Source organism: Colius striatus, chromosome 7 (genome assembly GCF_028858725.1).
Source record: "Colius striatus isolate bColStr4 chromosome 7, bColStr4.1.hap1, whole genome shotgun sequence".
NCBI lineage: Eukaryota > Metazoa > Chordata > Aves > Coliiformes > Coliidae > Colius > Colius striatus.
Genome location: NC_084765.1, coordinates 25,744,343 through 25,758,478, shown reverse-complemented (window position 1 = coordinate 25,758,478; position 14,136 = coordinate 25,744,343). Strand labels below are relative to the sequence as shown.

General features: G+C 36.3%; 1 protein-coding gene across 5 annotated transcripts in view; it reads right to left on the bottom strand.

The window, feature by feature from the left end:
- Positions 1–225: 225 nt before the first annotated feature.
- TJP1 (tight junction protein 1) overlaps positions 226–14,136 on the bottom strand; it is a 74,560-nt gene continuing 60,649 nt past the window's right edge. For 2 of the 5 annotated variants that reach the window (XM_061998985.1, XM_061998987.1), the window contains 7 exons: positions 13,983–14,077; positions 13,262–13,486; positions 8,226–8,401; positions 7,061–7,502; positions 5,876–6,093; positions 4,522–4,605; positions 226–1,184 (listed from right to left, as the gene is read on the bottom strand). In XM_061998985.1, coding sequence (XP_061854969.1) covers positions 1,090–1,184; positions 4,522–4,605; positions 5,876–6,093; positions 7,061–7,502; positions 8,226–8,401; positions 13,262–13,486; positions 13,983–14,077 — 1,335 coding nt within the window. In that variant the 3' untranslated portion in view covers positions 226–1,089. Of the gene's footprint in view, positions 1,185–4,461; positions 4,606–5,875; positions 6,094–7,060; positions 7,503–8,225; positions 8,402–13,261; positions 13,487–13,982; positions 14,078–14,136 lie in introns of all 5 variants that reach the window. The other 3 variants (XM_061998983.1, XM_061998986.1, XM_061998984.1) reach the window with 2 other exon arrangements.

The window sequence follows — 14,136 nt, the reverse complement described above, 5'->3', positions numbered from 1 at the left end:
CATGAGAATACAAAGATATCCTTAAGAAACTTCGTTTGTTTTTATATATATTTATATATATAAAAAGGTAAAGCTTATAAAAGTTAATTTACAAACCAAGAACAAAAGTGGTATGCACGCAATATATACAAGCCATCTATAACATCTATAAATTTTCAAATGCATAGCAGAAAACATACCATCATTTTCTTCTGTTTTTCTTCTGGCTGACATACACAAACAATACTCATTCTCTAAACCAAACTTACAAGTTGTTTTGTTTCTGTTTTTTGTCTGTTACTGTGGTTTTGTTTTGTTTTTTTTAATCTCCTTCCCCAGCCTCTCATGATATATTATCTAGGTAAGCACAAAAGCCATACAAACTTAATACAGAGAACTATGAGAGCTAAGACTTAAAAACATGAGGGTAAGGCATCCCTGCTGGTTAATAGGTCTGTAATAATGTGGTTAATTTACAAATCCACAGAGGCAACTGAACCATAGTCATCCCACATGCTTTTCCCCCTCCCCCCATTCTCATGACAATGTTTCCAAATACAGTAAGTAGATGTGTTTGCATTAGCCTCTGAGCAGAGGAGAACATCTAAACTGTGCTACCCCAAGTTGATTGCCATTTCATTGGACATGTACACCAAAAGTTATTTAAAAACTAGAGACCAAAATGTAGTCTTGTGAGTTACAAACACACAGTAGTAAAAATGCAGGCCAAATTCTGTGTTCTCACCAGTACACTATGAACCAAATTCAGTTCCTCTGAATATAACTCCAATGGTACTTTCAGATTTCAAACAATGAAACACTAGTAGTGTCCTTTAACCAAACAAAAACCCCACAAAAGAACAACCAACAAACCAAAGCATACAGAACCTGCAAAGCCCTACACTGTTCCCACTGTACACTCCCTACTTGTGGTGTGTATTGTGACCATGGTTCAAAGAGTGTACTTGCTAAACCATTGTTAATTAAAGCAAGATGCTTAAACACTAAGATCCATTATCACTTATAGAACAGTTAATACTTGATAGAGTGGTTCAGTTTATATGCAAGGTCCATCTCAGTTTCACATTATTTACTCAGCTAACTTAATATTTAGAAGTGGTCAATTAGGACTGAGACACAGTTTGCTCCAACAAGATAGTTTGGATCCCCGGGAAGAGACTTGTTCTGCCAGGTTTTTGGGTCACCTGTGGGAGGAAAACACAATGCTGGTGTTTAGTATCTGCTGTCAAACAGTGTAACATCTTGAAACAACCAAGCTTTTGGACAGGAGCTTTTAAGTTTTGAATCAACACCTGTTTGGGCTGGTATTTTTTTTTGTTGGGTGGTTTATTTTGTTTGCTTTTAAAAAAAAAACAAACAAAAACTAACCACTTGCAGTTTATATGTTATCAATAAAAAATTAACCCTTTGTTCTCATATAATGTAGAACAGATCAGTTATTCAAAACTGATGCTGTGGCACTCAGGAACTGTTAAATCTAAGTTATTCTACTCTACAGCATGAACATAGTGCTTTCCAAAAATTAACAGTGAATGAGGTATTCACTGGCTTTTTCCTAAACTGCTAGAAAAGGTAAGACACTTTAAAAGCTCATCTGAGTAGGATTAATTGGAAGTTTCCTGGAACATATCTGAAGTTCTGATTTAACTCATCTGTGTTATGTTGTAACTAAACGCTGGGATGCACTACTGGTTTTGGTTTTTATTAAGACAATTACTGTAGACAAGACTGCAGCACTCTGGCAACTATATTCAGTGTACTTGTTTAAAAGCCTGAAATATTGACATTCTAACAGGTCATCTAGTTAACCTGTACATACTTAAAAATCTTTACAGTGCATCTTATCTACTCATGGTTAAAGGTCCTTACTTTGTAACGTTGTTACAAGACCAAAGTCATCAACTGGCATCTTACCAGACAATAGTTACATTCCATCTGCACAGTCAATTTTCTCTTCCAATTGGAGCAAATATTAATCATTCACCCAGCTAAAACCACTATTAAATGCTGCCACTCTACATATGTGATCATCCCACTACAGTAGAACGGTAAAAAATACAATGAAGTTCTTTTAAGCCTTCCAGATAAATGACATTAAATGGCTTGGCTTGAAAAATGTGCAAAACGTTAGAGAATCCAGTCACACAGACTGCAAACATCTGAGACCTCTCTATTAAATGAGACACATGTAAATTTCACACAATTCTCTTGAAGTCATGAAAACAAAATGAAGTACAGGATGCACTGAGTGATGGCAACATCTGATGTAGGGACAAAGAACTGCAGTGACCTGTGTCTAGCTAGAGAATGTGAACAAGTGTATTGTAACCAGCCAAGACTATTTATTTCAGTCAAGCAGCTCAGTAATGCTGGAGGATTTTTCCTTTTATTGATGCAGCAAATTCCATTTAAAACTCGCATGATCAAGTATATTAGGAGAATAAGACTGTAGGACAACCAGGTCCTGTCTTGCACAGGAGACAATGGCAGACTTTTTTCCAACCTTTCCTCCCAGGTGCATTGTAAGGATTAGATTGTAGCCAGTGCAACCTCTAGATGTTGAGGATGTTTTCCCCACACTTACATACAACTAAATTGAAAAAAATCCTTCAGTACTTTTTACTAATACATTCTAATAGGTGTGGCCACAAAAAACAACTTTCTTCCCCCCAGTTTTAATACCGGAATCATTCAAGCTTTTGAAGGGGTGTAACAGTAAAGTATCAATATATGAGGCTTAACTGCAGCAGAAAGGATGTTAGTAAAGTGCAAATGAATGTCACTTTTAGGACAGAACATGGATACGTTGAGAAAAGATGAGGTAGAGCAGACGACTGGAGAGAAAAAACCCAGAATTGTACAAACTGTTACTATATAAAACCATCTCAAAAATCAGAGTCCCATAACCAGCTAATTTAAAAAGAGAGAAAACAATTATTTATTTAAGACACAGTATGGTCTACTTACATATAATAAGACAGAATTGCCTAATTTTAAAGTTTGTCTCAAAAGAGCAATGTTATGATATACATCCCATTTCAGATTAACAGAATGTGGTGTTATATTTACAGTACAGAAAGTGTTGGGGTTTACTATACACGCTCTTGCTCACATCCACACATGCACGCGCACACACACACATCCCACTTCTGAAAGGAGAAAAATGTCTCAGTAACTTCAGTTATTGTTTAGATTACTTGAGTCCTCTCCTTTCACTTCAAGTAAGTTCATGAACAGGTGCTATTAGTTACAAAGGAAGTGTGTAATTTTTGTACATAGCTATATCTTTAAGGACCCTATAATTTATGAGTCTGTGTTTTAACACTGTCATGTACACACACATTGTTAAACAGATGCATGCAACACATGCATATAATAGCTTATAAAAAACAACTAAAAATTATTGCTCTTAATATCTCTAGGTTGCTGAATCCCCATCATGGGGATTGATGCTTTAATCTTTCAAAGCATCAGTGCTTTGGTGTTGACAGTGATAGATACATTAGTGACAGAAGATATGCATACATGGTGGTTGAAATGCCATATACAGAAGTACATCATTCAGTCATTACTTAAATCATACGTTCACATTAATGGTTTGAGTCTTCCACCATAAATGTTGAAGGTAGCTGAATAAAACCTTAAGACTTTTTCTCCAGATGTGCAAACATTCTGTAACCTCAGTCATTTCATGAAATTGCTTCAAACTTGCCCAGAATTCTCAATTAGGCTCCTCACTGACAATTTCAGACAATACATTCCCCCCAACCCCATCCCAGAAAGGCAGGAGGTAAAAATAGACAGGTAAATAAAGCTGCAACCTAGTTGCAACTTCTACTATCAATCAGAAACTCCTGGGTAAAAGGCAATAGAGGAGAAAGAGGAAGAAGCAAGCAAGAAAAAAGTCTTGTGGAAAATCCAGCTACATTTGAATGAATTTTAAATGCTTTTACTGAACACTATAGTTCTCTTAAATGACCCAATTGTTAGCATCAGCTTGCACACATGGAAACAGTTAACAAGCGTTAAATCATGATTCATGAGCATGCAGATTGTTAAGATTTGCCAGAGTCCTATATGATTAATTAAGCAACAGACAAACACCAGTTATGTTACAAAGGCCAATCAGAGGTACATAATCATTTCCTCTCAGTTTTAGTGCGACTATCATTTCAAGTGTATTCAGCTGTAGCAGTCCTCAAGAAAGAAGACAGATTCGAAAAATACGATAATATTTCATAGACTAGAGATTACTCCTTTTCTGCTATCATGGCTTTAGCTATGAATTTGCACCATGAGTATATGTAAGAAAGACATTTGTAATGAAAGTGAAATGGGAGAGTTTGACACAAATACAATGATTGAGTTCCTTATATTACACAGCATCACCTTTAGCCAAATTAACTTAAATTATACGATAGCACCCAAAAGCCCCAAAAGGACAGAGGGAGGACAGCATACCCGACGAGGAGTCGGAGGATTTTAGAGCAAAAGACCAACCATCAGGGGTCATAGACGCACAATGTGGCAGGCGCAGCTCCACTGGCTTCAGGAATTTTAGTCCATGAGGCCCACACATTACCAAAGGGCTAAGAAGTGTTTCACCTATAGTTAAGAGAAAGAAAAACTTAGTACTAATTCTTCTTGAAATAGGTTTGAAGTATTACATAATTGCATTGTGCAGATACTCAGCAACTTAAAGACATATACCAACATTTTGACCTGTCACTAAAGAACAGCATTTAGCAAGGTTGTTTCTCATAGTCTTTTTCAGAGCACTCAAGTGACTTTTCCATGGAACGTATCACAATCTCAAAATGAAAAAAGAAAAAAAGTCTGATGATTAAACTATGTTGGGATGGGGGTTTTGTCACTGGTTACTAAGTAGGTGCATCAAAAGAAACAAATTCCCAAATCTGTAAGGAGTCCTGTTCATGCCTCTCTGCACTACAGCTGCAAGGTGATGCTTGTATGGATTTATGGCACATTGGGCTGAATAAAGTCTTCAGCTGCTCAAGAGCCCATGACCCTTACCCTAAAAGTCAAATGATAAAAGCACCTAAATATATGTATCCATTTTTAGTTTAAAACTTCAAACGTTCAAGTAAGATTATGCAGATGAAGTACATGATATGTTTGGTTTATAAAGTTTTATCAAGTAACTGGAGATTGCAAGTAATGTCTCAACTGCAAATCTATTAAACTAATCCCTTTAGTTTCTTGACTTGAGGAAATTAGGAATCTGAGGGGTCAGAAAATGCATGTATGGCTAGTGGTATGAAACACAGACTATGAAAAAATTGTTCAATTAAGATACACTATTCAACCCTCATGAATATACTTCCATTCAGATGAAAGATTTTTTTTTAAACCATGAAGCTGCTTTCTTTTGAGAAATTGAAAAAAAAACCCAAGTTTTTTCCAGTGTTATGTACTTGGAATTTAATTCAATGCAAATAGGTTTAAATCATGTGCTTTATAGTTATTTTAATGCTCATTGTGAGATGAGATAGTTCAAATAAGGATGCGTAGAGGAAGTCCCTGCACTTTGTGAGGGAATCTACAATTTCAAAGATTCTTAGAAAAAAAAATCAGAACCTTCTATTAGTGCATTAGGTAAATTCAAAATCAGTACTTAAGTCTACAAATTAAATATTCTTAAGTTGTAACTCAGGGCCTTCATCTCGCTTGCAACTTGCAATATTGAGCAGAACATTGTTTCCCTTGCACTTCTTTTGAGATGTATTTCTGCATGAGGACAGAGGATAAATGTTATACATTGAAGCATATTTAAGGTATTTTCATATTCTGTTTTGCTCTTGCTAGAAAATAACCACATTAAAATCACAAAAGAGCATACAGTGCCAGCTCTTACCTTTCTCTTTGTCCAAAGGTGGAAGTATACTGTTGTCTCTGCAGACTTTGAAATATATTTCTTGCTCTATTCCTTCTGGAATGGCTCCTTGGGGTATAATAATACTAACTCCAGTCTCTATGGAGCTCAATACGCCACCATTGCTGTTAAATACACCTCTTGCTGTGGCTACAACAGTGTGTCCATCTTCTTCCTCTTCATCTTCAAGTGCTGAAGGACTGAATATAAGACAGAAAGTGTAGCAGTTCTATCAATATTTTCTTCCTTAAAGTCAGTGGCATACTTTCCTTTAACACTTTAGCAGAACACAGCCTGGAGTAGGCAAGCACTGATTTTAGGAAAACATTAAATATGTCCCACTCAGCTCAGTTGTCCTACACAATTAAAAGTAGTTGAAGCTCTGCCATAACAAGGGAACATTTTCACAAAAAATTCCCACCCAAGTCTACAAAATCTCTAAGTGTTCACAATTAGTTGAAGCAAGAATTTGGAATGCTTGAATCTTAGTTTTCAAATGCACACTTCTGGGATTATATAGAAGCAAGATTTCAAGTCTGGTTCAGGCATTGTTATTTTGAAATCAAGGAACAATAAAACACTGTTCTGCAAATATTAATGAAAAAAATTAACAAGTCAAACAGCTTAAGACTGCAATATGATCTGTTGCTCTTGCCAGTTCACATAGTTAAAGCATATTAGGCAAGCACAAGCTGTATTTAAGCTCTTCTTTTGCCTCAGAGCAAGGAACTAATATGAAACTGCTAAAGTGACCTTCTCTTTTCACAAGTCCTTTTAAAATATCCCTTACGTGTGTGCACTGTGAGGTCTCTAAGCACACAAAATGAGAATACTATTTGGTGTAACAACTGTCCTTAGAAATAAACTCCATCTTCCACAAATAAATTGAGAGGACAAATAACTACTATCTAGTAGATTTATAATTACAGTGTAAGAAGAGCCATTCCACTTTCTAATAATGGGGTGCAAGACAACGACAGGTCATAGGACATACTTTATCTATCCAAATGCTCTTCAATGCTCTTATGCAGAATTTTAGAATCATAGTATCAACCTTTAAACCACAACATCAAGAGAAACTGGAAGCACAGTAAAAATACAAAGCTATATTTTCTACAGATAATCTCTTACAGAACTGTTAATGGAAAGAAAATAGCAGCAGCTTACCTTACAGGAATGGCTTTAGGCACAGCATTAACGTTATTTGGTTGATATTTAGGCTTGTCAACCTGTACAGCAAAAGTATCCATTCCACTATCGAACTCGGGAGGCTGCGACGAGCTGTGTGCTTTCAAAACTGGTTGAGGAGAATTTGGAGATTTTGATGGCAACTCTGGTTTGTGTTGAGCTTCATTTGGCAAGAGATTATGGTTGAATTTAGGACTTTCAAACTTCCGCTCAAAGGGCCTAGCAGCACTAGTGTAAGGTTTTGTTGTAAAGCGGTTGTAAGAAGGAGTAACTGTTTTCTGAATCTGTTCAGTTCCATTAACAGGGCCTTTATCAGGGAAGCTTTTCTGAGGATAAAAAGTGGACTGCACAGTGTCCTCTCTAGAGGATCTGAAAATGGCTGGCTTATTCTGAGGTGGAGGAGGATCAGACACAGAGTTAACTGCAACAGAAGAATACCAGAACTCATCAGTAACCTTCAGAAATTTCTAGTCACATACACTACGGAATATGAATACATTTAGTGAATTCCTAGTCTACTACAGGTTCAGTTTAGCTCTCTTAGACCATCTGTCCTCCTATTATATTTTGTATGTTCAGGTAAGTTATCAAATGTTTCATTAAATAGATACATTAGATGTATCTATTTAGATAGTTTTAGATAGCATAACCCTTGAACAAAAACATTAGACTGATTTGTAGCAGGACAGTAAAATAGTAAAGCACTACTGAAACACTATCATGCACTTGCAGAAGCTGGAAAATGCCATTTGACTGGGCAATTCTCTCAACATGAGTGAAACCAACTTTTTCTTCAGTTTTTAGAAGCCTACAACTGCTTCTCATGTCCAAGGAATTCTGGTCCAAACCATAGAGAGGTACATTTTCAAGTACAGTAAATTTACCTTCATCTCTGCTGATACCTCTGAATATGGAAAAGACAATTTTGATGACTATTAACCCTTGGAAGCTACACTTTCAGACAGAAGCACAAAATCACTTCCCAGAACTCCATCTTGCTATAGAGTAAAAAGCTGTTTTCACTAATAATTACTTCAAGATTTAGTTAAAGAATAACACAGTTACCAGTGCAGACATGCTGAAGCAGCCACACAAGCACCTGAGAAGTGCTAATGGTTAAAAGGTTAGCCTTCCAACTGCTCACCTTCAGAAAGTGCAGGCTTGTGATGTGCTGGGAGAGATAGTCCAGGACTATTAATCGACTGAGGTTGTGTATACTGGACTGAAGGAGCAGGAGGAGGAGTTGTAACTTGAGGGATTGGCTCATAGCGTTTTTCACCAAGAGACCTATCCATGGATTCAATGTCAGCTGGTTTCCCCCTGTTGAAATAGAAGAAAAAATCCAAAACATTTGACTGTTCTGTTTTTTCATGGCTTTGAGCTCCTGCATTCAGTACTATTTTTTTCCTTCTACGATCACCTTATTTCCATCTCTTCCTATAAATATTAAACCACATTTTTCTGTAATAGCCTGTCTCAAGTATAAAAACATTTATTGATAAGCACAAGAGATTAAGACAACATTGAGAGAGATTAGGAGATTAGTAACACAAACCATGGCAAACAAAAGGCAGATGACATTTCAGGTGTATTTTCATCATGGTCTACAAGATCTTAATTTTTCATTTGGTCTAATTTCACTGCAAAATTCTTTTCTTATTTAGCAAGTCTGCAAAACACAAATATAAATCCAGTCTTTTGAGAGGTCAGTGGACTTTTTTGAGAAGTATGATTAGCCAATAGGACAATGGATTCGAGTACAACTTTTCTAAATACACCTTGTATTTGAACAATGCCATCATAATTAGAAATGCAATCAGCTTAAGCTTCACTAGCTTTATGTGCATAACTTGAAAAACCTTATTTTCAAAACATTTTTCTTATAATTAGAAATATTTCTCAAAAAGTTTCTTTCAGGAAATTATTGATTTCACAAATATCTGTAATTTTGGAGTACAATATATTACTTTCAGAATTTGTGTGTTTAAAATTAACTGCACATAATGCCTGTGATGGAATGTAACAGTGAGAGGACACCTGAAAACATCCTCACATCAACAACAGTCTTACCACTTGATGTTCCTTTTCAAGTAGTCATAGCTAGTGTAAGAGCCAAGAACTCTAGGTGATGGCAAAGCAAACAGCAATAGAAGAATGAAAGAAAACAGTCATTCTATCTTGAGCATATTATTTCTTCACACTTTTTATGTTAGTCCTAGCACTTCTCACACAACAAGGTTGTTGAAACAAAGAACCACTGCTTTTAACAGTGATGCTTCTGGCAAGATCTTTACCATACACATACTTTTAAATGATCACCTACCAAATTCAAGATGTGATTTTGTCAGCGAATCAGGAGGAGGTCAAGATCTCACATTGACAGATATTGGAAGTAAGAATAAGATTTCACTAAGCTAGTTGTTTCAATCTGTATCAAACTTATTCGGGATATTGAAAAAAGTAAACAAAATATAGACCACATATTCTAACAATTTCTCATGTCCAATCCAAACTGCACTCATTTCTTCAGTGTCAACATACACAGAATGATGAGAGTTTTGTATTGCAGTTCACGTACTGAGGGTACATTCATAGCAACTGTGACTCTAGCACCATTAGCTTATTCAATAGCAAAGTCCACACCATAGAAAGCTTCAGACTGTGGTAAACAGATCCTAAAAAGATGCCTTACAACAACTGCTTATGAATACCAAGAGAGAGAGAAAACTGTAAGCATACTGTTGACTTACCATTGATTTTAACACCTATCTTGCACATACATTGCAAGAAAATACACTAAATTAGGACAGTATGCTTGTAAATATGTGACAGGTAACAACTCTAGATACCAATAATCTTACTGTTACAGATAAATATATTCTAAACTAGGAAGAGGGTTGACAAACTTTGGAAAGTCTGCTCGATGACCACATCAGTGTGACAAACGGTGAGCTAAACAGCATGTATATGAACATGTCTCCAAAATTAGTGTTGCAAAACAACAAAAAAAAAAAAAAGAAAGAAAAAAAAAGAAAAAATGTTTTAGATCTGCTGGGTAAGTTTCCATTTCCACTGCTCTGATACAAAGCCAGCTGTCCAGCAACAGGAGTTATTACTGCATGCTCACTTGTGTTTATTCCAGGTGAGCAGAAGTTTTCTTCTTAGAAAACTACCCAACTGAATTACTGTTTCCCAGAGGGAGATATTAACCAGGGGAGGACAGCACTGAAGAAGGCCACAGATAAAACCTACACTCCGCACCTGAACGAGAACTGCTTGCCAGCCAAACAATAAAAAAACAACATGGGAAGGGTAGTATGATTTGATGGAGGATGTAGGAGAGAAAGCTGCACAAAACTTTCTTACACAAAGCTGGTGGTTTTTTTTCTCAACACAACCAGCACAAAGTTACACTCAATACAAAGCACATTCTTCTGTCATAGGCTCCTGACAATCACAATCTCAAACTACCCTGCTCAGAACCTGCATGCAAATAAAGCAGTCCACAGCAAAATGCTTGCTTACAACTTGTGAATGCACAAATGAAGTTCCTCTAATCATTGATGTGCTGTTTGTAAGCTGTTTCCCCACTTCATTTGCTACAAAACTGCTACTTGAATTTGAAGTGAAGCAGAAATGAACCACTAGAACCAACCAACCAGTGGGCAACACATTACAAGCCCTGACATACAATAAAAAACCCCAACTTATAAAGCTGCATTGCTGATCTTCAGTTCCCATTCAGAAAGCTCCAAGTCTGTAACAGACATAGAAAAGTTCACCTAGAGCAGTTTAAGAAGTTAACACAGAATACAGTCCCTTACTCCCTTTGTCATATCAGGCTGTGCCTGCTCTTGGGAGTACTCTTAACTCTACTCGTTACAAAATTTCAATAAGCTACTTCATTCTGGAGCATATCAAGCTACATTGAATCACACAGGAATAAATTCACTACTGTCAGCTGCAGGAACAGTAGCCTCAAATTGCTCCAAATATATCCACTGAAGCCTGTTCATTTACAAGTTCTACTACTTCCTCATATCAAGAGAAACTATCCTTAATTCTATGGTTACTGACAACTCTTAACTGGTACATGGCATTATCATACAAAGCAGCTTTAGTAACAGCATAAGTTTTCTAAATGATGCCAATCAAATGCCCGAAATTAAGAGTAATAGGAAAAATACATACTTCCACAATACTTAATAGTAGCAAAGAACTTTACATAATTTGTTGTTTAACATTAATATTTAAAACTGAAAAAGTCGTAGCTATAGCTCATGAATAAATAAAATCTGTCCTCTGTACCCAGAATACATTATATGAATTATGCAGGAGCAAGAGATAGCATAATTAACAGTTCCTGTATCATCCAAATTTAGTCCTGTTTATTTTTAGAAGAGTTTATTCACAGAATAGTAGTTACAATATAAATTCACTGGGAAAGAAATTATGAATAACAAGCAAATAACAGGGTACAAACTGGAAGCTGGCAAAAGTAAAGTCCTAAATCTGAATGCTTCTCAAGACAGCAATTGTTTTTAGTTTCCACACAAGGACAGTACAGTGTGCCTCTAGAGGCACTATTGTTGAACTGAGTAGTGTTCTTTATCTCTTTCCACTTCCATTAATATTTTAGTCTTTGTCTATTTGCACTGGACTACCCTCAGTAAACTTTTTCCCCATGTCTGTCCCTTCCTCTTAAGGGTTACATTTTTTCACAAAGAAAAGACACAACACATTAAAACCAGTATTATCTTATTCCTCTGTGGTGGCAAGATGTCACTTTCCCATAAGTGCAAGTCTTGAAGTCCTACGGTAACTCAAAAACAAAACAAACCCAGGAGTAGTCAAAGAATGGAAGTGTCATGGCAGCCAGAAGTGGTAGGTAGAAGTATGGAACAATCTCATTTATTAGCTGCTCTACAGCAAAAATTCAATAGTTGTTTTTCAGCATGTGTGACAACACTGCACAGCAGGATAACGAACTACAAAAGCTTACAATGCTCTCCATCTAAAGAATTTACCATCTTCACAATCACTTGATTAAAACTCACAATGTTTCTTCCAAAGCATTACTTGCTTTTATGATGGCCACACAACCCACAACTACAGATCAAAATGGGTGATCTACAAGTAATAATTTTTCTGCTACGTGGGAATATACTGAAAGCTTCTGCAATGCATTATAAGGCCAGTCAAGACTTCTTTTAGGTCTTTTCCTATGATGCCCAAAGAGTAACACAGATAACACTCCCATGTTTCCATCAGAAACATGAAAAGTAATGATAAAGAACATCCTTGACTGAGAATCAGAACTGTTTAGAGTACACATTCCTTGCTTCCACATATGCTTAACATAACACTTATCAAGATAGTTCATAAGTTTACTATAAAGATCTCATTCATATTCCAGTTGATAGATTTTCACCTTGACCAGAACAGTCCCGATTTCAAGCAGGAATACAACCAAGGCCTTCAAAAATGTCTGATTTTCAGCCTGTGCGCAAGAAGCCAAGAGAGCTTGTCACAGTAACAGCCACAAACACACTGTTCTGGTTTGAATCAAAACAAATTTTGGAAGTTTAGGTAACTGTGGACACTGTTCAAGTATCCTCTGAGATAGCCAGTTCTTTACCTGAGCTAAATCTGTGTATGAGCTTTCACACAATTTCTGTATCAAAATGTTCCAAAATCAAGGAAGCAGAATAATACAGGAAACAGATGTTTCCATCAACAGATTTAATTCTGGTCTCAGCAATACTCCCTAGAGGCTCAGTTTGTTAATGTCAAACACAGCTCATGTGTGTAAGTTTGTCTGCAGACTAAATGCATGCAAAACTGGAATAGACAAAAAACTTTTGCTTTGAAAGATGTTTAAGCACTCAGCATTAGTTAGATTAACGTAACAGAACACGGAGTATTTCTAAGTGGTAAGGAAAGTAGTAACATGTTGAAGGTGCTGAAACCCACAAAAATTATTCATTTACCAAAATAAAAAGTTATGCTACAGGTACAACTAAAGCTGTATGTAAACAAAGAAACTGATGTTGGGTACAAAATTGTATCAATCAGATAGCATAAACTCTTGGAATCCCTTTAACAGAGGCAGAAGGTCTGTTTCAGTCCTATATGCATCAATCCTCCTTTAAATCAAAAAAAGAAAAACCCAAAACTTACTTAGAATAATTGGTGAAATTCAGCTGATTCTGTGAATGTATTGGTTTAGTGGGCTCAGAATGATGGCTGGCAGGAACCTGTGCAGATGGCTTATTGTCAAAACTCCTGCGATCAAAGTATGAGAGTTGTTTTCGATAATACTCTTCATCTTCTTCAGGATCATAGTGATTTGCACGTACAATATCTTCAGGTGGCTTCACTTGAGGTCTCTGTGGTTCTGGGGCCCTAAGCAAGAACAATAACATCCATTTGCCTTTCACAGTTGAAAACGCACAAGTATTTAAATTCTATTTTATAACCTAGCCATTAATAAAGCAATCAAAAAGTCGTATTTATAAAGGCACACCTTGCCTTGTTAACCTTTACTCAATGGAAGTAAAGATAGGTGTGACATGGCAGAAAAACTAAATCCTTATTTACCTTTTACCTTACCTCTCCCCTTTTGTTTTACTGTCTAATTCTGTCAATTAAACATAGCCAAAAATAACATGGAGATATTGGCTAAGTTCCTTCCTCAAAAATAACAGAAGACCTTATCCTGTCCTTCCCTCTCTTCATCATGTCCATGAGAACTGACTTTGTGCTCCGCCTTGCTATTGATACAGATTGACAAACTCTGACTCTCCAACTCTGCAGTTTTCAATTTGAACCACTAAGCTATGTTTTCTGAATATTCTAGTCTCATTGAAAATTACTTTTAATTAATCGTTTGTATATCTACCTGTAAGTTGGTTTCTCATGTTCATACTGGCTCTGAGAAGTTGGTTTTGGACCACTCACAGCTGTGAGTGTAGGCTTAGGTGCTAGTTCTGGAGGCTGTAAAGAGAAGCACAGCACATTCTTTTACATTTTAACATTTTGAAAGATACAGTACT